Source organism: Agelaius phoeniceus, chromosome 31 (assembly GCF_051311805.1).
Source record: "Agelaius phoeniceus isolate bAgePho1 chromosome 31, bAgePho1.hap1, whole genome shotgun sequence".
Classification (NCBI taxonomy): Eukaryota; Metazoa; Chordata; class Aves; order Passeriformes; family Icteridae; genus Agelaius; species Agelaius phoeniceus.
The window spans coordinates 2,012,825-2,034,967 of NC_135295.1; the positions used below are offsets into that span (position 1 = coordinate 2,012,825).

The 22,143-nt window shown below is 48.4% G+C and overlaps 5 protein-coding genes across 5 annotated transcripts; 4 read left to right on the plus strand and 1 right to left on the minus strand.

The window, feature by feature from the left end:
- Positions 1-836: 836 nt before the first annotated feature.
- LOC129132165 (feather keratin 1) lies at positions 837-1,145 on the plus strand. Its single transcript, XM_054651190.2, has one exon. It carries the CDS (start codon positions 840-842, stop codon positions 1,143-1,145), a length of 306 nt encoding a protein of 101 aa, XP_054507165.1. The 5' UTR covers positions 837-839.
- Positions 1,146-6,174: 5,029 nt separating this feature from the next.
- On the plus strand, positions 6,175-6,540 carry LOC129132213 (feather beta keratin-like). The gene has a single exon (XM_054651246.2). It carries the CDS (start codon positions 6,175-6,177, stop codon positions 6,538-6,540), a length of 366 nt encoding a protein of 121 aa, XP_054507221.2.
- Positions 6,541-12,277: 5,737 nt separating this feature from the next.
- Positions 12,278-12,640, plus strand: KRTAP13-1 (keratin associated protein 13-1). The gene has a single exon (XM_054651228.2). It carries the CDS (start codon positions 12,278-12,280, stop codon positions 12,638-12,640), a length of 363 nt encoding a protein of 120 aa, XP_054507203.1.
- Positions 12,641-17,932: 5,292 nt separating this feature from the next.
- On the plus strand, positions 17,933-18,389 carry LOC143696225 (feather beta keratin-like). The gene has a single exon (XM_077191943.1). It carries the CDS (start codon positions 17,946-17,948, stop codon positions 18,276-18,278), a length of 333 nt encoding a protein of 110 aa, XP_077048058.1. The 5' UTR covers positions 17,933-17,945; the 3' UTR covers positions 18,279-18,389.
- A 1,498-nt stretch (positions 18,390-19,887) lies between these two features.
- On the minus strand, positions 19,888-21,344 carry LOC143696203 (uncharacterized). Its single transcript, XM_077191898.1, has 3 exons — positions 21,272-21,344; positions 20,496-20,777; positions 19,888-20,306 (listed from the first exon to the last, which is right to left on the minus strand). Exons 1-3 carry the CDS (start codon positions 21,342-21,344, stop codon positions 19,888-19,890), a joined length of 774 nt encoding a protein of 257 aa, XP_077048013.1.
- Positions 21,345-22,143: the final 799 nt, after the last annotated feature.

Genomic DNA, 22,143 nt, shown 5'->3' on the forward strand with positions numbered 1-22,143 from the left:
GGCCCTGAGGAGCCCAGCCCCATCATCAGGAAACACTTTAAAGTCCTGCCCTGGAGGGCCAGGACTGGAATTATTTGGGATGTCGGACACTCCTCAGCACCAGCTGCATCACCTGGCCCTGCTGACGTGGCACTGCCCCCAGACACGTTTTGGCCTCTAATGCTGGCACTTGAAAGGAGCCTGGGAGGCTGACTGGGCATGTCCTGCACAGGGAAATGAAAAAGCAGCATTGCAGTGTCCCCATTTCTCTAATGGGGATGTTTTGCATAAAATATGAGCTTGGTAAACACGTTCCATGTGCCGAGGGTGCCCGTGGGCCTGGGGCTGTGTGGGACAGTATAAAAGGCAGAGCAAGTGAGGATCCCTCATCCACTTCTCCTGCCTTCTCCTCCTTGGTGACACAGGTGAGCTGCAAGGGCCTTTGCCTCCTTCTCTTCTCTTCTCTTCTCTTCTCTTCTCTTCTCTTCTCTTCTCTTCTCTTCTCTTCTCTTCTCTTCTCTTCTCTTCTCTTCTCTTCTCTTCTCTTCTCTTCTCTTCTCTTCTCTTCTCTTCTCCTTGACCCTCAATGGAATCCACAGGGCTCTCTGAGAGTCTTTCTCCTTGATCCTGCTCTCCGCAGGTTTTTGTGGTTGTTTTTTGCTGGGGAGAGGTGGGAGATGTTGGGATTTCTTTGCAGGGAACTCTTTGGGCTCAGGGCTGTTGGGTTCCTCCCTTGCTCCCTCTCCAGGCTGTCCCTTCTGCCCAGGCTGTGTTTCCTCCTGTGAGCAGCATCTCCGTGTGTGCCTCACAGCCCGTGGGTGCTTTCCCTGCCTTCCGCAGGTTCTCCTCCAGCCCCAGCCATGTCCTGCTACGACCTGTGCCGGCCCTGCGGCCCCACCCCGCTGGCCAACAGCTGCAACGAGCCCTGTGTGCGCCAGTGCCAGGACTCCCGCGTGGTCATCCAGCCCTCGCCCGTGGTGGTCACCCTGCCCGGGCCCATCCTCAGCTCCTTCCCCCAGAACACCGCCGTGGGATCCTCCACCTCTGCCGCCGTGGGCAGCATCCTCAGCGAGGAGGGAGTGCCCATCAACTCGGGGGGCTTTGGGCTCTCGGGGCTCTCCGGCCTCGGTGGCCGCTACTGCGGCCGCAGGTGCCTGCCCTGCTAGAGCCGGGCCGCGCGTCCAGCGAGTGCCTCCCCAGGCCAAGTGTCCCCTGGAGCTGCTGGCCAGCCTTTCCAGAGGCCTCGGGGCCCCTCCTGCCCTCCTGACAAGGAGGGAAGGAGGGAGGTGCTGTCTGGTCTCGTGGCCAGCCTGTTTCAGCCTTGAAAATCCTGCTTTGGAAGAGTTTCCTTGTCTCTGATTTTGCATTTCACGGTGGTTTGATGCTGTGATTGCCAACAGTCAGTGGAGGGGTTTTATTCAGGAATTAAGGAAAGGTGGAGTCTTGCTTTCTGTCTCTCAGTTGGAATGGTTTCTTTTCCCTTCATAAATATATATTTTCCCTTTGTTTTTGCTGAATGCTACTTGACTGTTTGTCAGTAAACTGATGTTGCATCTGATTTTGAGTTTCGTTGTGGTTTTTCTCTCCTTTTTACCTCCCCTTGGGGCAGAATTATGTGAAAATCTATGCAAGGATTTCACAGAGGAAAATGTGCGTCCAAAAGTCACCACAACTCATCTGATAAAAATAATTTCATTGGTTTTTATACTCTTGAGAAGCACTGAACAGGTTCTCAAATCTATTTCTCCTTCTAGGATGTTTTCCCCCAGTTTGTTTATCCCACCTCTGTATTTAAAAGTACAATTGTGGTGTTTAAGCTTGAGAGATTTTAGATCTTGTCCCCTATTTGGCATCTCTGAAACTCCTGAGAATCTGAATGAATATTAATATGGCAGAAGCAACACTTGCCACTGTGGCAACCAAAAAAGATCCAAGAAAAATAAAACCACCAAATAAAATCTATTTGAAAATTAAATAATCCTGGAGCTGAGATATAAATATTTGAGGAGCTCAAGGGAATGTTCTTGACATTCAGGTGTGGAGCCAGTCCAAATGTCCACACAACAGGCAAAAGAGGTGGGGTTTTATATTAAAATGTTTTATGCTTTGTTTAAAGTTTATTAAAAATTATTTACTTGCAAATTTACAAATTTGGGAGGAGAAGAGTTCAGCAAAAAGATGGAATGGAATCCTAAAATATCCTCATTGGAAGGGGATCTAATCCAGCTCCTGGTCCTGCACAGTCACCTCAAAATCCCAAAACATCCCTGGGAGCGCCACCCAAACACTCCTGGAGCAGCCCCGGTGCCGTGCCCATTCCCTGGGGAGCCTGGGCAGTGTCCAGCACCCTCTGGGGGAGGAATTTTCCAGAAGAATCCAGCCCAAACCTCCCTGGCACGGCTCCAGCCATTCCCTGGTCATGAGGGGCAGAGGAGCTTTGCTGGGGCCCCTTCCTGCCTGCGGCTCAAGGCAGAAACGCCAAAAAAATGAAAGCTGGGGAATGAAAATGTCCCAGACCGAGAGGAGCCTGGGCTGGAAAAGAGGTTTCCATGGGTAAATTTTCCAAACAATTAACCAGAGAGACTGGTGGGATAAGCTGTTCCCTGGGATCCGTGAGGAACCCAAGGGCGGCGGCATTCCGCGCCGCAGAACAGCTGCAGTTGTATTTATGATCAGACTGATTTTTCTAGTTTTTTTAATATAAAAATGACCTCGTGGTCAGCTTAAGTGACACCCCAGATATGGCACTTGCTGATAAAAATGTTACGTATAATGTTTCTGTGCTATCACAATTTTATTATGGTGTGAAATTGATGCAATATCAATTAAAAATATGGGGTTTAAAAGCCAGTTAAAAACTGTTTTTATTGAAACATATGTAAGGCATTTGTATTCTGTATCTACCATCAACAGACTATGTAATCTATTCAATCTATTTAATCCATTTAATCTATTTAAAGTATTCAATCTATTCAATCTATTTTATCTATACTATCTATTTTATCTATTCTATCTATTTTATCTATTCAATCTATTCTATCTATTCAATCTATTTTATCTATTCTATCTATTTTATCTTTTAATCCTGCAATGCAAATGGACACGGAGCAGGAGGGGTGGAGGAAGGGAATTTGGGAGAGTGAAGAGTCTGGGAAAGGGGAAATAAACCCCAAAATTTCCCCTTGCTAACCTAAAGGGAAAAAAAAAGGGAAAAAAGCCACATTCCAGAACCTTCCCAGCCCAGCACAGCAGGGCAGTTGTGCAGGATGTTGAAGTTTTTATTAAATGGAGACGCTCAGCTCAATTTCAAGCAGAATTTTGTACCTTTGATGGTCTGATCCATCACTTGCAATAACTGAAATCACTGGAGAAACAATTTCTGAAGAATGTGAACGTGGTTTGGAAGCCATGTCCCCCTTGGATGTTCAGGTTGAAAAATGGGCGTGATAACTCCATAGATATTTTTGACTTTATGGGGTTATTGAAGCATCTTTAATTAGTTCCCACACATATTTTTGCAAGTGGGACCTTTCCTTTCCCTGATAAAGGAATTGTCCTGCTTTTGTTTCCCAGTCTAAGTTTAGGCTGGCATTGCGTGAGAAGCATCATCCACCCATTAAAAAATTCTTTCATCTTCCCAAATTATGGGTACTTTTAATTTCTGGTACTTTTAGACCGACTCTAATAATGTCAACCTGAAATTACTTCAAGCACAGTCTAATAAAGACAATTTTTTTTCCAGCTCCTCAGCAATTTGTTCACTTGTGGCCACCTTGGGATCCAAGATCAAATCCAAGAGGAGCCAAAACTCTTTGTGTGCCAAAATTCCCAGTCTGACCCAGTTACAAACAATTGTCAATTAAAACGTTCACATCTCCTAAAAAAACCTCTGAGGACCTTTCCAAGCTTGGTGAAGCTTTGGGGTGACCTCATTGTGGCCTTCCAGGACCTGAGGGAGCCAACAAGAAACATGAGGAGTGGATTTCCAAAGGGCCTTGAATGACAGGACAAAGGGGAAAAGTGGTAAAACTGAAAGAGGGGAAATTTAGGTTGGATTTGGGAAGGAATTCTTCCCTGTGGGGGTGGTGAGCCCCTGGCACAGGTGGTTCCAAGGATTTCCCACCTCTGGAAGTGTCCCAGGACAGGTTGGACGAGGCTTGGAGCAGCCTGGGATCATGGGAGGTGTCCCTGCACATGGATTGGCACAGGATGAGCTTTGAGGTCCCTTCCCACCCAAACCATTCCATGATTCCATGGTTCTGACTGGTGTTTGTGAGCTGAGGTGGAACAGGAGGGGTTTAGAGGTCTCCTTTGCAGAAGAACTGATAAATCAGGATTAAATGTCCCCTTGTTCTTCCAGCTGTGCCTCAAACTGTGTTACCCAGATTTAACGCCATAAGACCACCTGAAATCAATGTGATAAAGTGGCAATTTGTCTCTGAATTCCACAATTCTGGCACTTCCTTCCTTCTGTGGGATTTCAGGGCTGGATGTACTCTTGAGGCAGGGCCTTGCCCAAACCTGGAATTGAGATTGTTCCGGCGCCCGGCTGGAGGCAGAACTTGGTGAGCATTGCTGGAGACAGGAATTTATTAAAGATTTACACTCATACCCTTAATAAAAGAACGCCTTGGAATGATGAATTATGTATTATAGACATTCTTAGTATTTTTCTTTATGACTAAAGTCAAACGTACGCCGGAGTCTGGATTTTGTTGTGACTGAAAGGTGGCCCTGGAATAAATTTGATCCCTAATTCCCGAGATGAGAGAAACCTGCGGGACGGAATCTGTCTGTCAGAAGATAAGGAGGAAACAAAAACAAAGTAAATAAGCAGTGAGGAAAGGAACATTTAATCAGGTGGAACATTTGACATTCAGGACATACTCGTTGGGAATTAATTCCAGGTACAAAGGCTGTCTGTGGTCCCCAGGCCATCAGGGCTGAGGTATAAAAACCAACTCAGCCCAACTCCTTCCTACCACTTCTCTTTCCTCTTTTGTGAGCAAGGTTAGTTCAAATCCACTTCTCTTTCTCTGTTTGTTGAGTCCTTGCCTTTTAATAATCTGGGATTTTTTTTTCCCCACAGTGTTCTGCTGCTTGCTGGATTCTTTTTTTTTTGGGGGAGGGAGATTTTTTCTGTTTAAAAAGTTGGGGTTTGATGTTGGAATCGTGGAATTTCTGGAGTCCCAACTTGGCTATAGAGATCCTTGAATTGGTGATAGAAATTTATTCAAACGCGGGGTTTCAGACATGTTAAGTGACATAGAAAATATTAGAACTAATAAAGATTAATGAATTACATGGGTGGAGTAACTCTGCAAGGGGTTGGAATTCTCGGATCTTTAAACTCCAACTATTTATTAAAACAGAAAATTCAGGAGCTCAATTGTTGTATTTCAGCAGCATTTTATATCTTGGAGCGTCTTTTCCATCCTGGAATGTCAGCTGGGTCACCAAGTGTGGAAATTTTGTTCCAGAGTGCAAAGGCATCTCCTGGAATGTTGGGGAGTGGGATCAGGGATTGTGGAGCGGAAGGGAAAGAAGGGGGAAAACTGGAGCTGAGCTGAGCGCCCCGTAGAAATCAGAGAATTTTGGTTTTATTGCTGTGGTGTAGATAGAACCCCTGGAATTCCTGCTTCTTCTCCCATCCATGGACGAGTTGCCTGGGAAAAAATTCCAAAGACCTCTTCTTCAAGGCTGCTTAATGACGCTGAAATTTGTCATTGAAATTTGTACCTCTTTGTAGGCAAAGCTGGAGCCTTGAAATGAATCCTCCCTTTTCATTTTTCCAGCTGCCTGTGGACCTCTCTCCACAGGTACATTTGTGGTTGGGTTTCACTCCTAATTGCTGCTCCCCCAATGCTCTGGGTGCGTGGAGCTGGGTCTCTCCAGACATGCAATCAAAATCCTACAATTAAATTAATGACACAGGTTTGTTTCTTTTGTTCTGCTGCCAGTTCTTGCCCGGATCACCGACAGCCCAGAGGACATTTCAGCCTCTGTCTCTCTTTATTTAAGAGTTTGGTTTCCTCCTCAGCTCCTGGCTCTGTTCCTAAAAGGCCCCTTGGAAAGTCTCTGTCCCGATAACCGAACTAAAATGAGTAAATGAACTAAGCTGAGTAAACGCGGGTGTGACGCAGCTCCTGCCTTGCCCTCAGGTGTGCTCCTGTATTCCAGACCTCATCCCGAGCCATGTCCTGCTACGAGCGATGTCCCCCCACCTCCTGCGGCCCCACTCCGCTGGCCAACAGCTGCAACGAGCCCTGCGTCCGGCAGTGCCAGGACTCCACCGTGGTCATCCAGCCCTCGCCCGTGGTGGTCACCCTGCCCGGGCCCATCCTCAGCTCCTTCCCCCAGAACACCACCGTGGGATCCTCGGCGTCCGCGGCCGTCGGGAGCGCTCTGAGCACCGAGGGCGTCCCCATCAACTCGGGGGGCAGCTCCTTGGGTTTTGGGGGCTTTGGGGGCTTTGGCTCAGTTCCTGGGCTGGGCAGTGGCTACAGCCGGCCCTACCGGCGCTACAACGCCTCCCGCAGCGGCTTCTATGGGCCCTGCTAAGGAGGGAGGAGAAGACCAGGAATGCTGAGCCCCGACCCTTCCCTGGAGCAGGACTGAGCTCACGGTGTCCAAAGCGGGGTCAGATCCCCATGGCTCCGCCTGAATGGAGTCCATCAGGCCCTGGAATGAGGCCACTGCTCCTGTTTTACTCCTGGGTGTTTCTGGTCCTGTTTGTAGCTCTGCTGCTCAGTGTATTTGGTACTACCCGGTGTAAAGTTTTAAATTTAGGTTGTAGGCGGGACGTGGCTCTCAGGGTGCTCTGGAAGAAGAGCTCTGCCTTGGGAACACGTCCCCCTGAGCTGAGCCTTTCCTCCCACACCAACCCCCGGTGCTTTGCAGGGCTTTAATCCTCTTGTTGGGATTAATAAAATGATGCTTTTATCATAATCTCCTGAGTCTCCTGTTGGTTTTTTCCCTCCCCTCCTGTTCTTATTTGAAACTTTTTCAGTTTCATTTTTTTAGGTGAAATTTATCACTGATTAGCTCATCAATTGTCTGGGAGAGTTGGGAATGTGGGGAATGTTCAGCCTGGAGAGTGGAGAACTCAGAGCACCTCCAGGATCTGATTTAGATTTACAACAGCCACCGAAGGCACTAAACCAGTCCATTTTGGGGGGAAAAAAGGGAAGAAATTCTCTTGTTGGGAAGGTTTGGGGCATTCCAATAAACCAGTTATACAAATAATGTCTGCAGCAGGTTGAGCTGTCCCCAGGAGTTAAACTGCTCATGGTTTATGTCCCAGCCTGGCATGAGATGAAAAACCTCCCTCAAAGAGCTTCTTTCGTCTCCGGGACCCGGCGTTCATTTCAACCCTTTGTTCCATCACACCCAGGGCTCCAGAGCCAGCACAACACTACAAATTTCAATTCACGCAGTAATTTGTCAACCCTTTGGTGCCTCACCTGTCCCGGGAGCTCCAAAGGCGTTAATTGAGTGTGGGGAGTGCCAAACTCCACCAGCCGGGGTTGGTGTGTCCTGGTTCTCCATCCAAGGGCTCCCAACCTCTTGGATGAACTCCGGGGGTTAATTAGGGAGCTGGAATCCCTGCCAGGCTGTTAATGAGGCTGTTCCCAAAATGGGATCTCCCCTCCAAGAGCAGAAGTTTCTGTGCCTGGAGGGGAGGATGAGGAGGAAGAAGCGTTCCTGGGTTATCTCAGTTTTACCGATGAAAAGGAAGTGAATTTTCCTTGGGAGGGATCTCTACTAGAAGGAGTGGATTTTGTAACATATTGAAAAAGATTCTGGGCTGTTGGATTGTGGAGAGTTTGAGGAGAAGGAGGAGAAAGACTCTCCTTTTCTCCTTTTCTCCTTTTCTCCTTTTCTCCTTTTCTCCTTTTCTCCTTTTGTAGAAAAACCTTTCTGTAGAACAGACTCTAAAAAGAAGAGAATCTTCTTGTGGCGAAAATAGGAGGAGTTAAAGAATTTTAAGGAGATGAAGATTTGTCTTAATTTTATTTTTTTAAATATAAATGATAGAAAAGTTTAATAAAATAATTAAAGTTTTTGAAGGTGTTTAACTTGAATTAGGTGAAGTCCTTTGAGTTCTCCTGACTCACCGATTTTGATTGAAGTTTTTACCCAGGGGTTGCAGGCGCCCAGATCCCCCACAACCTCGGGGGAGCCAAAACTTTGCATATTTGAGCCATTAGCAAGAAATGGCAACTTTGAAGTCCTTTATTCCTCTGAAGTCCAAGCCCAGTCTTTGTACAAAGCCTCCTCATTTGGAGTTAATTCCTATCTTTTGCTGACTTCTCCCCATCCCTGTTTTTTGCATCCTTTTCGTGCAGGAATTTCCAGCAGGGACAAATCGAGCTGTGATAAATGGGATGAAGACTCGGGTGCAGCTTCTCCTGACACCGCACAGCCTCTAACCCTCAAAATTTGAATTAATCTCCAACATCCAGATTTGTGTTTAATTTGTCGTGAAAATTGCTGCACATCCTGGTGACTTCCTGGGATTTCGGGCAGAAACAGGGGTGACTCGGGCATGGAAATTATACTAAAAATTTATGTTTGGGTAAAGAAAATGCAGGATTGTGGGCGTTTGGATTGGCTGTGGCTTGGAGAGGGACTTTGGGCAAGGGCAGGGGGTGACAGGACAAGAGGAGGTGGGTCCAGAATGACAGAAAGGGCGTTCAGATGGAAAAAAAACCCACTTTGTGCATGGGGTTTATTGTGAACTATTCCTGGCAAATCCTGGCTCCCAGAGGATGGATCAGAACACCCAATTCACCAGCCTGGGTGGCACCAAACCTTGTTCTGTGAGGAAGGTGGAGCTGGAACCCAGGGCAGCGCTAATTGCACTCGTCCAATTTGAAACGTAATTAAAATCTGCATTTGAAAGCTTACGCAAAAAACAGGTCTGAAAAACAAACAAAACCCTCCCATTCTGGGTGTGTTGTTTTGCAGAGGTTCTGGTGAGTAAATAATTTCTACCCTCGAGTGTGAATTAATTTTTGGAGCTGTTTTGTGCTGTTCCCAGCAGAATTCCAGCTGGGAATTCCACGCTGCCCCGGCTCCCTGCAGGAATTCTCCGCAGATCCATCCAGGAGTGAGTGACATTAATTTTTGGACAAAACCAGAAATCAAAACAGAAATTGTTGAAGTTTATTAGCCCAGAGTAAGACGCCAAAGCAAACCCCAAACCTGAGTGATTTTAAAGTTGTTCGTGACAGAATCTGAATAAAATTAACAAGGAAATGAGCTCCAGTCGGGTGTGAAAATGGAGGATTTCACATCTCCCTGTGCCTTCAGGGGGGTTCTTCGAGGAGGGGTGAGGTCCCAGGTTCTGCCTACCCCAAAAACCATCTCAGATCACACATCCACAGCTTCATCTGCCTGGGCAGGGCAGTAAATTCCAGCCAGGAACAGGGGGTGGCTGCAAAAACCCCAAAATTCCAGGCAGACATGGCCAGAGGGGCTGAATGAAGCACCTTAAACCACAGGAACACCTTGAGGTTCAAACAATTCCCAATCCATGGGGAGCTGGACAGGCTGGAGGGGCAGGACTTGGCCAAACCCAAGGGTGAAGTCCAAACCCAGGTCGGGGCAACCCCAAGAATCCAGGGAGGGGATTCTGCCCCTCTGCTCTGCTCTGCTCTGGGGAGATTCCACCTGAAATTCTGCCCAGCTTTGGAATCATGTCCAGTTCTGGAATTGTGTCCACAATTTTAGAACCATGTCCAGTTCTGGAATCGTGTCCAATTCTGGAATCATGTCCAGTTCTAGAACCGTGTCCAGCTCTGGAATCATGTCCAGTTCTTGAACTGACCTGAATTGTGGTGGGAACCTCAAATGGCTCCACAGAGTCCTCATGAGCTCTGTCCAGAATTACTGAGAGAAAAGCAAAACCCAGCACAGGAGGGAACTCAGGAGCTGCAAGGATTTTACACAGGCTCCAAACCTTTGAGGAACTAATTCTTCATAATGAGCTAATTAATTACAATTCAAAACGAATTGCAGATGCTGCTCTTGCCAGGGAAATTCCCTCTGTTTCTCCATGGATTTTGGGGTCACCTCTGTGCCCAGAGACTTTACCCAGGGATGACTGTGAGTAACCTCCCAGTTCCATTTTGATTAAAGATCTCTTTTTTCAGAGGTTCAGTCACTCACAGGTGTCTCAGGAGGATGTTCTCACATTATGCAAAAAGTCTTAATTATAATCTGAATATTTAGGTCTGGCCTTGATGACAAAAATCTGTGAACTCTTAATTTGCTCACTTTAATTCATCTCAAAATCAGGCCATTAAGTCATTCTGAGAGTACAATAAAATAAAGGCTTTAGTTGGAACAATATTTATTGTAATTGCTTACAAGGAAGTCTCCAAACAGATCTGAAGTGTTGCCAGATCTGTTTTTAAATTCACAACTGGATTTAAAACATGCTTTGTGTTTTCCAAGCAAAGCTTGGATGAAGGAGGAATAAAAAGAATGAAGAAAATTTTTTAAAAGATGAAAGAAACTGTGGATGGTGTTATGCAAGTTAATTCCTCAACTAACTCCTGGAAATATTGGGAATAATAGGAAATATTTTTAAATACAGCCGCTAATTCCTTAAAATATGGACAAATAGTGGGGAACGCACTGCTAAAAACAGCCAAGGAATTTTTTTTGAGAATCCTCCTGAAATATGAGATGGCGCGAGCCGAACTTTGAACTTTTCCTTTTTGATCTAAAATAAAGCAGCTGTAATTCCTGCAGATAGAAACAATGGCATCAATTTCACAGCCCAATTACTGCCCTGCACCCCCAAATCTTCGTAACATCTTATTAAATAAAATACAAGAATTCAGATCTAGGTCAGGGATCTGAAATGTGCCCAGGATGGGACATTTGCATGGTGGCACTCCAATAAAGCTGCTGATAAACTTTGAAGTCCCCAGGAAGCTCTGCCCAAGCCAAACGAGTTTCTGTTCCCAGGGGATCCCCACAGAGACAGCCCTAATTTAAATGTGATTTGCGTGTCTCGGGAGTGGATGTGCCAGCAGAGCGAGAACCTCAGGGTTATTCCCTGCATCCAGGACTGCTCATGGATTTGGGGTTGGAAAAGATCTCCAGGATCACCAATCCCAACCTGTGATGGATCCCCTGATGTCCCCTCATTCCTGGGACACCTCCAGGGATGGGGACTCCAAACCTCCCTGGGCAGCCTCTTCCATGGAAAAATTCCTTCTTCCATTCCCAGAGAGCCTCTCCACGCCCAGAGGTGCCCAAGGAATGAGCGGACCTTGGGCTGGTGACCAGGCTGGGGTTGGGAACGCCTTGGATTCGATGGTCCTGGAGGTCTTCTCCAACCTCATGGATCCTGTGGAAAGCAGCTGGAAATACTCATGGCCTGCCTTCCAAAACCTGCAATTCTCCGTGAATTCCCCCAGGATTTACCTTGCAGAGGAGGGCGCTGCATTATGCAAATGAGGCCTAATCTCCTTTAATGACACCAAGCAGATCCCAAAGGGGTTTGAAGGCTGAATAAATCCCGCTGAATTAATCCCTGCAGTGTTCCCAGAAATGAACCCGGCCTGGAATATTTTAAGATGAAAGCACCCTGTGGTCAGATAGACAAACCACAAGATAAGGAAGTGAAGCAAGTAAAAAACACAAATACTGAGGCAAAAAACCCTGTAATCAGTCGTGGCCCATAAATCACGTCTTGCACAAAGAGTGGCCCAAGTCGTTGGGCAACTCAAAACTCGGTATAAAAACCTGAGCAACTCCTGGCTCTCCCAGCCACTTCTCTTCCCTCCTTTGCCTTCGTGAGTAAGGTGAGTTTGAACCTATTTATTCTCTTTCTAAAGCCTTGATTTTGTAGCTTTTCCCTCACTCCTCTTGCCGCAGTTTCTTCTCAGAGGGAAGAAGGGGTTTTATACCAGAGAGGGAGTTTTGTGTTGGTGGCGACTTATAAAAATCATTAATTAGCCACATTAGCTAAATGGCTATGGGTTATTTATTAAATGGGTTATTTATTAAAGGGGTTATTTATTCAGTTTTGGGATCCAAGACAGTTTTAAGGTTGTACAGCTGCACTTTAATATCAGCAGTGAATTCTCGGGCCTGATGAGTCGCATGACTGCGTCCCACCACAGCCCAAGCAGGGAATTCACCTGAGGCCAGAACACGAACCACACTAAAAATCCAATTTCCTTCCCAATTCCCAACCCTGAAAGGACCCCTGGAAAGCTGCTGATAAATGTGGGTGTAACTCAGCTCCTGTATTCCAGAACTCCCTCCGGCCACAGCCATGTCCTGCTACGACCTCTGTGCCCCCACCTCCTGCGGCCCCACCCCGCTGGCCAACAGCTGCAACGAGCCCTGTGTGCGGCAGTGCCAGGACTCCACCGTGGTCATCCAGCCCTCGCCCGTGGTGGTCACCCTGCCCGGGCCCATCCTCAGCTCCTTCCCCCAGAACACCACCGTGGGATCCTCGGCGTCCGCGGCCGTCGGGAGCGCTCTGAGCGCCGGGGGCGTCCCCATCAACTCGGGGGGCAGCTCCTTGGGTTTTGGGGGCTTTGGGGGCTTTGGCTACCCCGGGCTGGGCAGTGGCTACAGCCGGCCCTACCGGCGCTACAACGCCTCCCGCAGCGGCTTCTACGGGCCCTGCTAAGGAGGGAGGAGAAGACCAGGAATGCTGAGCCCCGACCCGTCCCTGGAGCAGGACTGAGCTCAAGGCCACGGTTTTTGGATGCCACGTGAGATGCCCCCAGCCTGGAGTTAAAGGAGCTGTGGGAGTTTGGCATCTCCCCAAACCAGGCCTTTGCTTGTCTTTTGTTGTGCTTTACTTCATGTTTCTGATCAAATGTCTTGTCCTGCTTTTTTTTGGTTTGGTTTGGTTTTTTTTTTTGTATTTGATAATAGGCAAAATATTAATTGCTGGCAACTGTTGTGCATGGCTGGATTTTCACGGGTCGTTCATCGATGAAGAAGGAAGGTTTCCACTAAATGAGTGTGTCTGAGTGGGTTCTGTCCTTAGTGAACCATGGAAATGTATTCCTGACTTTTTCGTTGCTTCCTTCCCTTCCTCAACCCATTAAATTCGTGCTGCATCACCCTCCGAGTCTGCCTGGCCTTCTTTGCTCTCCCAGCCCCTTTTCCAGTGCCTTTGGAAGTCCTCACTTCCAGAAAACACCATGCAAATAATTTCAAAGGAGAAGGAGTCAGATTCCGGTGGTGGAAAATGTTTGAACCCGAGCCTGAGACCCCTTATTAAAGGCAGAAAGGGACCCTGCAATGGGTGCCTCCTGCTGGGACATAAACAGGGAATTTTTAAAGATGTGATACTTGGGAAAAGTGTTTTAAAAGAAGGGAGCTCAGCTGAGGTTTCTCAGGGAAATGTGGAGGGAGAGAAGCAGCAATTGGGGCATCCTTTTTTGGGGTGCAGCATCTCCTGGCAGCTGAGCTCAGCCCCTGGTGAGTCGGGGAGGGGAAGCACAGAAGGATGGGGAGTGTTTCTCCCTTTGGAATTTGCTGGGTTGGGAAGCAAGTCTGGGACAGAGAGATTAAAGGACTAAAATTTAAAGAATTTTTAGTTCCAACCCTCTCTTTAGGGTGTTTTAAGACAAAGCTGAGCTTTATCAGGCACGGCTTTGCTCCTCCTGGATTGGGACGAAGGTGTGGTTTAGACACCCTGAAGGAAGAAGGTTTGGAAAACTTCCCCTGAGGGCTCCAGATGACTCAACCTCCTGTCACCCCTTAAAACTCCTGACATCTCTGAAAAGTCTCGCTTGGAGTCTTTGTCTGCCTGTCCAGAATGAGGCTGAGCTGTAATTAAAGATGCTGATGAGGTTCTGCCGACTGCAGTCATTAGTGGAATGAAATTAAAGGAGGTAAATGAAAGAATTAATAATTTTAAAGAGGAGGGTTTTTTTTAATAAACACCAGAAGACAGTGGAAAGCTGGCAGTTTGATGTTCTATTACAGGACGAGCTTGGTCTGGATTAAATGTTCAATTTAATATTTTTTGCCATCTCAACTGAAGCTATTCCCTGATCAAAGGTGATGAATTCCAAAAAGTCCAATGGCTCCAAAGGGCTGTGACTGAGGCACTGCTGAGAAGGTGCCTTGGACAGGTTCAGGTGGATATTTCTCATAGCAAAATTAATTTCCTTACCCTTGTAGTTCCCTTCTCATTAATTGAACCAAATCCTTTCCCAGATTGCAAAAAAAACTCCCCTCAAAGTTGGGATGTTTCCTCCAAGCATTCAGAAATCACATCAGAATAAAATATGACCCTCAGGTACCACTTCCCCCCTTCATTCCTGTCCCAAACGGCCTTTTTGGGTTAAAACTTGGTGTGGCAACCAGTAAAGCGCAATTCTGAGGATAAAAGGGAAATCTGGGTGGGTTTGCAGCCAGTTAGAAAGTGATTTATTCACTGCTGCAGAAAATGAATGGGAATATTGTGTTGGAATGTTTTCCGCAGGGAAGGATTTCTCCTGAAGACCTTGGTCCCACAGAAATAAAAAATACCAATATTTTTGGCAGAAATACTTGTTGTCAGCGAAAATCCCTTTCAGCACCAAATCCTGCAGAGCTGAGGCCAGAGCTGCAGCATCTCCTGGGTTTATGGGGAGAAGGGAAGAGGCAGGAAGGCTCTCCAGAGCTTTTACGGCTTCCTGGGGCTGCCTGGAGGATCCCAGACATTCCTGCACCTTTTATTACCCAGTCCCCGCAGGAGCTGTGGGTTTGCTTTGCATTTGGCCGGGTTCCCAGCAGGGAAATTGGTTTGTTTACTGTTTATGTTCATGATGGTTTACCCTGGCCGCGGATGAAACCCACGACCCGCGAGGCCGCTTTCATCTCCCTGCTTTGCATCCATTAAATATTCCCGGCTCCATCGCGCCAACTCCACCTCCCAAAGTGGGGATGAGTCAAAATCCCATTTGTTTAGGACTTCTGGTATTTTGGGCACACACTTGGGAGCAGCCCCTGGTGTGGCAGTGGGTTTTAGTTGGAGTCCTGAGTGTGCAATTCCAGCCGTGATAAGTGCCCAGGAGATTTCGGATCGCTGCTCCTTGTAATCTTCCCATGAGCAACATCGCAAAAGCTCTCGGCTGCTGGGAGGAGAAGATGGAGCCACCCAGACAAGCTGGACTGAGGATCACCTTCAAAAGTGGAATTTGGGCGCTTTTCTATCTTCTCTGTGGCTTTGGATGAGTTGGCCTTGCAAACCACAAGCTGCTCTTAGAGTTGATAGATAATTATTGTTATTAAGGAAAGTCAGGGAATCATGGGATGGTTTGGGTGGGAAGGGGGCCTTAAAAATCATCTAAACCATGGGCAGGGACACCTTCCACTATCCCAGGCTGCTCCAAGCCCTGTCCAACCCGGCCTTGGGCACTTCCAGGGATAGGGCAGCCACAGCTTCTCTGGACAAACAATTTTTTAACATTTCTGTGCATGCAGGGAGAACTTTGGGAAGGTCTGGTCAGTCTCGAGGGACAGAAGAGTTTCCATCCATCGTGTCATCATTCTGGGTCATCCCAAACTGGGGACATCCAGTGACTGAGTTGATGCAAATTCTTATTTGTGTTTCAAGGACAAGGTGGAAGGATTGGAGCTGGTGGGGAAGTTTTGTGGAATCCATCAGGAATCTTGGCCACCCCTTTGAACCCCTGGTCATGTTCAAAGAGTCCTTCCCTGCCCATTTGCTGATCGTCCCCCGTTTGCATGTCTGAGTGGTCCAGGGAAATGTTTGGGGAACTTTGAAGGCTTCTGCTCTTCAGAAGTCTCCAACCAGCGTTTATTTCCCAGGAGATGTTGGGGCAGATACTCCCAGTTCGGGGCTGATTTGCCTGTCTCTGCCTCGGAGATTAAACACCACGAGAGGCTGGAAATGCTCGGCCCTGCCCTCCAGTCTGCTCCGGCATTGTCTGCGATTACTTTTTAATCTGGAAATTGCCTTTGAAAAGGAACTGGAATTGCTGCACGCTGAGGTGATCTGTGAGACGTGCAGATTGGCTTTCAAAGAAGGAAAAAAGGAACAGGAACATTACAAACATCTCTAAATAACTGCTATTAATTTGGGGAACGATTTTGCATAATGGTGCGAAGCCCAGCAGGGGAAAGTAATAATTTAGTGGCAGATGTAAAAGGGTTTGGCGTCTTTGATGACCCCAAAGATGAGCTTGGGCAAGGCTTTGAGCAGCCCCAAATTCCCAGGCATCCTCCAGCTGACCTCAGTCGCTGTCCTGGTTTAATGTAGGGAGAAAACCCAACCTGGAGACTCCTGAGATGAAGGACTTGGACACTCAGTTCCTAAATTGTGTCTCAGATTCCATCATGGGAGCGTGGTGGTTTAATAATAATAAAGGAATAGATCAGATGCTGATCCTCCTTCATGCTCTCTGCTGAGTCAAGAAAATAAAATCTGTTCCCTCAAATAATCCATTTCCCAGTACCTTCGAGAGTGGGGGAGCTTAATCAGTTCTAAATGCCTTCTAACGATTTTATTTCCTTTATTTTTGTGCATCTCCCTCTGTTTGAGAGGAATTTGGTGAAACACTGAGGCAGAAATAGGAATTTATGCCCTTCTCAGAGCGAGGTGCGCCAAAAACTTGTGCCCTCCGTGCAGGGGGAAAGGGATTTCACAGGGAAGGTCACTGCACCTTTCCCGATGGTTTCATTCATCCGTGTCATGGTTCCTTGGGATGCAAAACAATTTCCTGAGTAACCCAGATGAATCAGCCTCTGATCAGGAATTAACCGGGCTCGTAAGATTTGAGGATAAAAGAAACCTCTCCGGAGGAATGCATACATTACAGGGAGGAAACGAAATCCAGGCAAGAAACACAAACAGAGAGGAAAAGTAAATCCCCAGCCAGGGGTGCTTTGCATATGAGGAATCGTTAGCAATTGGCTGCTAATGAGCTACACGCACAATTTGTGTCCCAGGTCCTCGGGCTCTCTGGGCCAGGGTATAAAACCAGCCCGGTCGGAGGACCTACAACCACTCCTGGCTTTCTTCTCCTTGGAGAAAAGGGTAAGTCTCGATCTGCTTCCCATTTTCTTTGGATGGTTGCTGTCTTTGTGCTTTATTTTTCTGCTGTTCGTCTTTAGCAGCCCGAGGTCTGCGCTCTTTAGAATTGCTGGGGAAACCTCCAAGCGGCTTTTTCTCCAGGGAGGGACATTCTGTGAAGGGTGGAGATCGTTCCTGTGCTGATCGTTCCTGTGCTGATTTTTTTCATTTGTGTCGCCCGAATCTTTCTGTTCCAAGAAGTCCCGAGCTCTGCCTGAGCATTGCCCAGCAGCTGGGAGCGGATTTGGGGTATCCGCGCAGAGCTTTTGTCTCTCGGGATGGAATCACAAAATATTCGGGGTTGGAAGGGACCTCTGGAGATCTCCTGGGGCAGGTGACACAGGAAAGCCTCCAAGCGGGTTTGGAATGACTCTGGAGAGAGGGACACTCCTGGGCACGAGGGTCTGAACGTCTCCAGAGCGAGATTCCCTGAACTCCCTTGATCAGACCCATCTGGGCCAAGGCCTCACCGTGAAATTTCTGCTGAGGAGTTTGTTGGGGCTATTTTTTTTTTTTTTTGGTCTTGGTTTTTTTTTTTTTTTTAAATTTTAAAATTTTATAATTTTTATTTTTTATTTTTCCCTCTGTTTTGGGGCACAGTTTCTCCTTGCTTTCCTGACCGCCTGCTCCCTCACCTCCCCACTTATTTCAGGGCTGCAGGAGGAGCGTGGTGGGGAAGGAGCGCTCAGTAGGAGCTGGAGCTGCCCTTTGCAGAGTGTGTGGAGAGCTCTGAGCTTCACTGAAATCCCCTTTCAACCCCAGACCCAACCCCTCCTTCCCTTCCCCACTCACTCCTCGCGCTCTCCATCACCACAGCAGCTTCATTACGCGGCTAATTACACCTGGTTCCTTGCATTCCAGAGCTCCCTGCCTTCCAGACTCTCACCCCACAGCCATGTCCTGCTACGACCTCTGCGCCCCCACCTCCTGCGGCCCCACGCCGCTGGCCAACAGCTGCAACGAGCCCTGTGTCCGGCAGTGCCAGGACTCCACCTACGTGATCCAGCCCTCGCCCGTGGTGGTCACCCTGCCCGGGCCCATCCTCAGCTCCTTCCCGCAGAACACCGCCGTGGGATCCTCGGCGTCCGCGGCCGTCGGGGATGCTCTGAGCGCCGGGGGCGTCCCCATCAACTCGGGCAGCTCCTCGGGGCTCGGCAGTTTGGGGTACTCGGGTTTGGGGGGGCTCTACGGGAGGTCCTACAGGCGCTCCAACCGCTGCGGGCCCTGAGGGAGCCGCGGGAAGGGACGAGCAGGAGATGGAAACGCGATTGGATGCAGGAAAGCGCGATCGGATGCAGGAAAGCGTGATCGGATGCAGGACTGAGCCCGTGCCCACCCGCTTGCTGACCCCCTCGGCTTTGCCCCGAGCTCCCGGCGCTGCAGGAGCTTGGCTTTCCCCATTTGATGCCTTTCTGTGCAATCAGGGAGGTGAAAAATGTCACTCGATTGTCGCTGGGTGTCCAGCTGTAAAGCACTGCCTGGAAATGGGTGATGAATTTTAATCCCTTATCCAATCCTTCTGTATTCAACCCTTCTGCTTTCTTTTGCTGTATTTTTTTTTAATTCCACTTCTTGCTCATTAAATAGATGGCGCATCACAATTTGTGGTTTGCAATGTTCCTTCTCTCTCTTTCTCTTTGGAGCCTTCTCTGGCAGAAATTTGCCTGTGCATTTAAATTGTGAGTACCAAGCAGATCTGCATTTAAGTTACACCACGCTAATCACTGAGGAGTTAGAGAAATATAAACAATGAGTAATATCCTTTTTTGGGGGGGAATGTTTTCCCTTCTGCTCATTTCTGAAAGATCAATATGAAATAATCACTCCTGGTTAGCAAGAAATGGGGGGGAAATGGTGGGAAATCTAAAGCATCTTTACGGACAAAACTTTATTTAATTTATTCCCAGTATCCCATCTAAACCTCCTCTCCATAAATTTGAACACGCTCCCCCTCGTCCTGTCCCTCCAGGCCTTTGGAAATAATTTCTCCCCGTATTTCTTGTCGGCTCCTTGAGACACTGGAAGGTGAAATGAAGTCACCCCGGATTTTCTCTTCCTCAGGCTGAACAAACCCAGGCAGAACTTTCAAAACCCAACGTACACAAAATGAAAACTTAGGTCTCGTCCTTCCCTTGTCGTCCTGCTAGCTTAGGAACGCTGCAATTATGTCTTAATTGTTTGCTAAGCGATGTGGTGATTGAGGGGCCTGGGGTGTCACCAGGAGTCCTCAGAGCAAGAACAATTACTCAGAACCTCGGGGAAGTTAATGACGGGCAAATTGCTAAACAAACATTCCTCAACATCGTGTTAAATACCCCAATTAAACTCCCATTCCACATTTCAAACACGGGGAGCAGAGTAGATCCTGTGATAAGGAACTCTCAGCACGCCGGGGAGTTCTGCTCCCGGAGGAAAAAATAAAGGGCAAATAAAAACCAGAGAGGCTTTTGTGCAACACCAACAGGGCTTTAATGTCAGAGAGAAGAGCAACAACCAAGGGCAGAGAATCCAAAAGATCCCAGGGGCAGCAGGGGTTGCAGAATTCGTGCTCTGGGAGCAGGGACCAGCTCAGGACCAGGATAAGCCAGGGATGGAGGGGTCCGGGCACAGAGAGGGGATGAAGGGCTCAGGGAATCCCGAGGGGATGGAGGGCTCAGGGAATCCTGAGGGGATGGAGGGCTCAGGGAATCCAGAGGGGATGGAGGGCTCAGGGCGCACCCAGGGCTGCTGGGCACACTCAGCTGCCACTGCCAGCGCCTCCTGCCCGGTGTCCCCATGGCCCGGGCCAGGCTCCCGGGCTGGCGCTGCCTCTGGGGCCTGGCACTGCCTGGGGGGCTTTAGAAAACCCCACAGCTCCCGCGGCGGGACCTGCCCCATCTCTGGGAGCCAGGCAGGGAATAGCCCAGGCCCCGTGAGGAGAAGCCGGAGCTGTAGGACCTCCCGCAATTGCCAAAGGAGCCCCCATAGCCCCCAAGGGAGCCCCCATAGCCCCCAAAGGAGCCCCCATAGCCCCCAAAGGAGCCCCCATAGCCAGTGTCACCTCCATAGCCCAGGGAACGGCCGTAGCCAAGGGAGCCCCCATATCCCAGGGAGTCCCCATAGCCCTGGGAGCCCCCATAGCCCCCACAGCTTCCCAGGCCAAAGGAGCCCCCATAGCCCCGGGACCCCCCATATCCAAGGGAGCCCCCATAGCCTGAGAAACCCCCATAGCCCCGGGAGCTCCCATAGCCCCCATAGCCCAGGGAGCCCCCATAACCTCCAGACCCAAAGGAGCCCCTATAGCCACGGGAGCCTCCTAAACCAAAGGAGCCCCCATAGCCTTGGGAACCTCCATAAGGTCCCCGCCCAAAGGAGCTCCAATTCCCCTGGGAGCCCCCATAACCTCCAGACCCAAAGGAGCCCCCACAGCCAGAGGAGCCCCCCAAGGCCAGGGGGCCCCCATAACCCCCAGATCCTCCCAGCCCAAAGGAGCCCCCGTAGCCCTGGGAGCTGCGGGAACTGAAGGAACGCCCCAGCAAGGCTGGGCCCGACGATCCCACAACGCTCTCCTGGGGGCAGGTGCTGAGCACGGGGCCTGGGATGGTCACCACCACCGGCGGGGGCAGGATCAGGGCTCTGGACTCGGGGCACTGCTGCACACACGGCTCGTTGGAGCTCTCGGCGATGGGCTGGGGGCAGCTGACGCCACAGGACTCGCTGGAGTAGGACATCCTTCTCTGCTGGGAGGCTGCAACGCACAGCAGAAAGGACTTTAAAGCTAAACTGGCTGAGGAGAATCGAAATTAAACTCTGCGTGTGAAATATCAGAGGGAAACAGATACATTCAAAGAAATCTCATTATTGTATTAGCCCTCGTCTCACCATGATCATCCTTGCAAGAGAAATTCTGTGCTGGATAAATTAAACAAACTTGTAGCAACTCAGTCAAAGGTGTATGGCCAGTGAGAAAGAAGCCAAGAGGAAGAGGAAAGAAGCAACATTGACTTTATGCAGTAATTCAGATTTTATGGGGATCAGTGCCGCCGCTTACCTTGTTCGCTGCAGGGATGGGAACAGGAGCAGTGGATGAAGGGCTGTGGGTGATGTGAGCTTTTATATCCTCCTCAAAGCCACTCTCTGAGCCTCCCATCCTCGTTTATTACAAAACCAACGCCACAGTGGGTGCTTCCATTCTGTCACCTCAGCAATGTCCCTCCCAAACTCGTGTGGCTGTGACACAACCGCTGATGGCAATCAGCTCCCTCTGAGGGCGATCCGAGGGGATTTGGGGAACTTGGGGCTGCAGGGTGGTCATGGGGTCATTGGTTAAAGCCGGTCCTGCTTCAGTCCAATTTTAATGTCCCGTTAAATTGGGACATTTTAATGGCCACGGTAACCATGGTGTGGAGCCCTTTGTGGTGCCACCTTCACCAGGTGGAGTTCACCCAACTGGACCTAAAATCGTGGCTCTGAGAGGACATGAATTCTCCTGGTAGCTGAGTAGAGACCTGTAAAAGTTGTTCCCAAAGAGGCAGAAATTGGTACAGCCAGAGGAGGCCTCGGCCTTAAGCTAATTCCAAATATTTCATTATTTCATTTGAAATCTCAGCTTCCAGAAGTTCAGTTTGAAATACATTAAAAATCTTAATTTTCTTTCCTCTCAACCCTGAAGTACTGACCACTACAGAAAAAAAAGAATTTAATAAAGTAGTAATAAAATAAAAATATATTGTAGTAATAAAATAAAAATATATTTCATTAGGGTGAGTCTGGGACATCCTGCAGTTATTTATTTTCTTTCCTCTTGCAATTGTTTTCTAATTTTATGACATTGCAAAAGCGAGGCAATAAATTACCTCTAAATTGTAAAATAGCTCTGTTTGTGAAGTGTCATCAGGATTTGCTGATAATAATGAGAGGTACTGGAGGATAATGACTTTAAGCTGCCTCACAAATACTCATTAATAGTCAGTGCTTGCAATTTCTGTTATTATCCCATTAAATGGAGGCTGGGAGTTATGAGGATTTGTTCTGAGTTAGGAGCTCCCTTGTTATGAAACGGCATCATTTAAAAATATCAATCAATGTCACTCCTCTTGATTCCTTAATCAGCA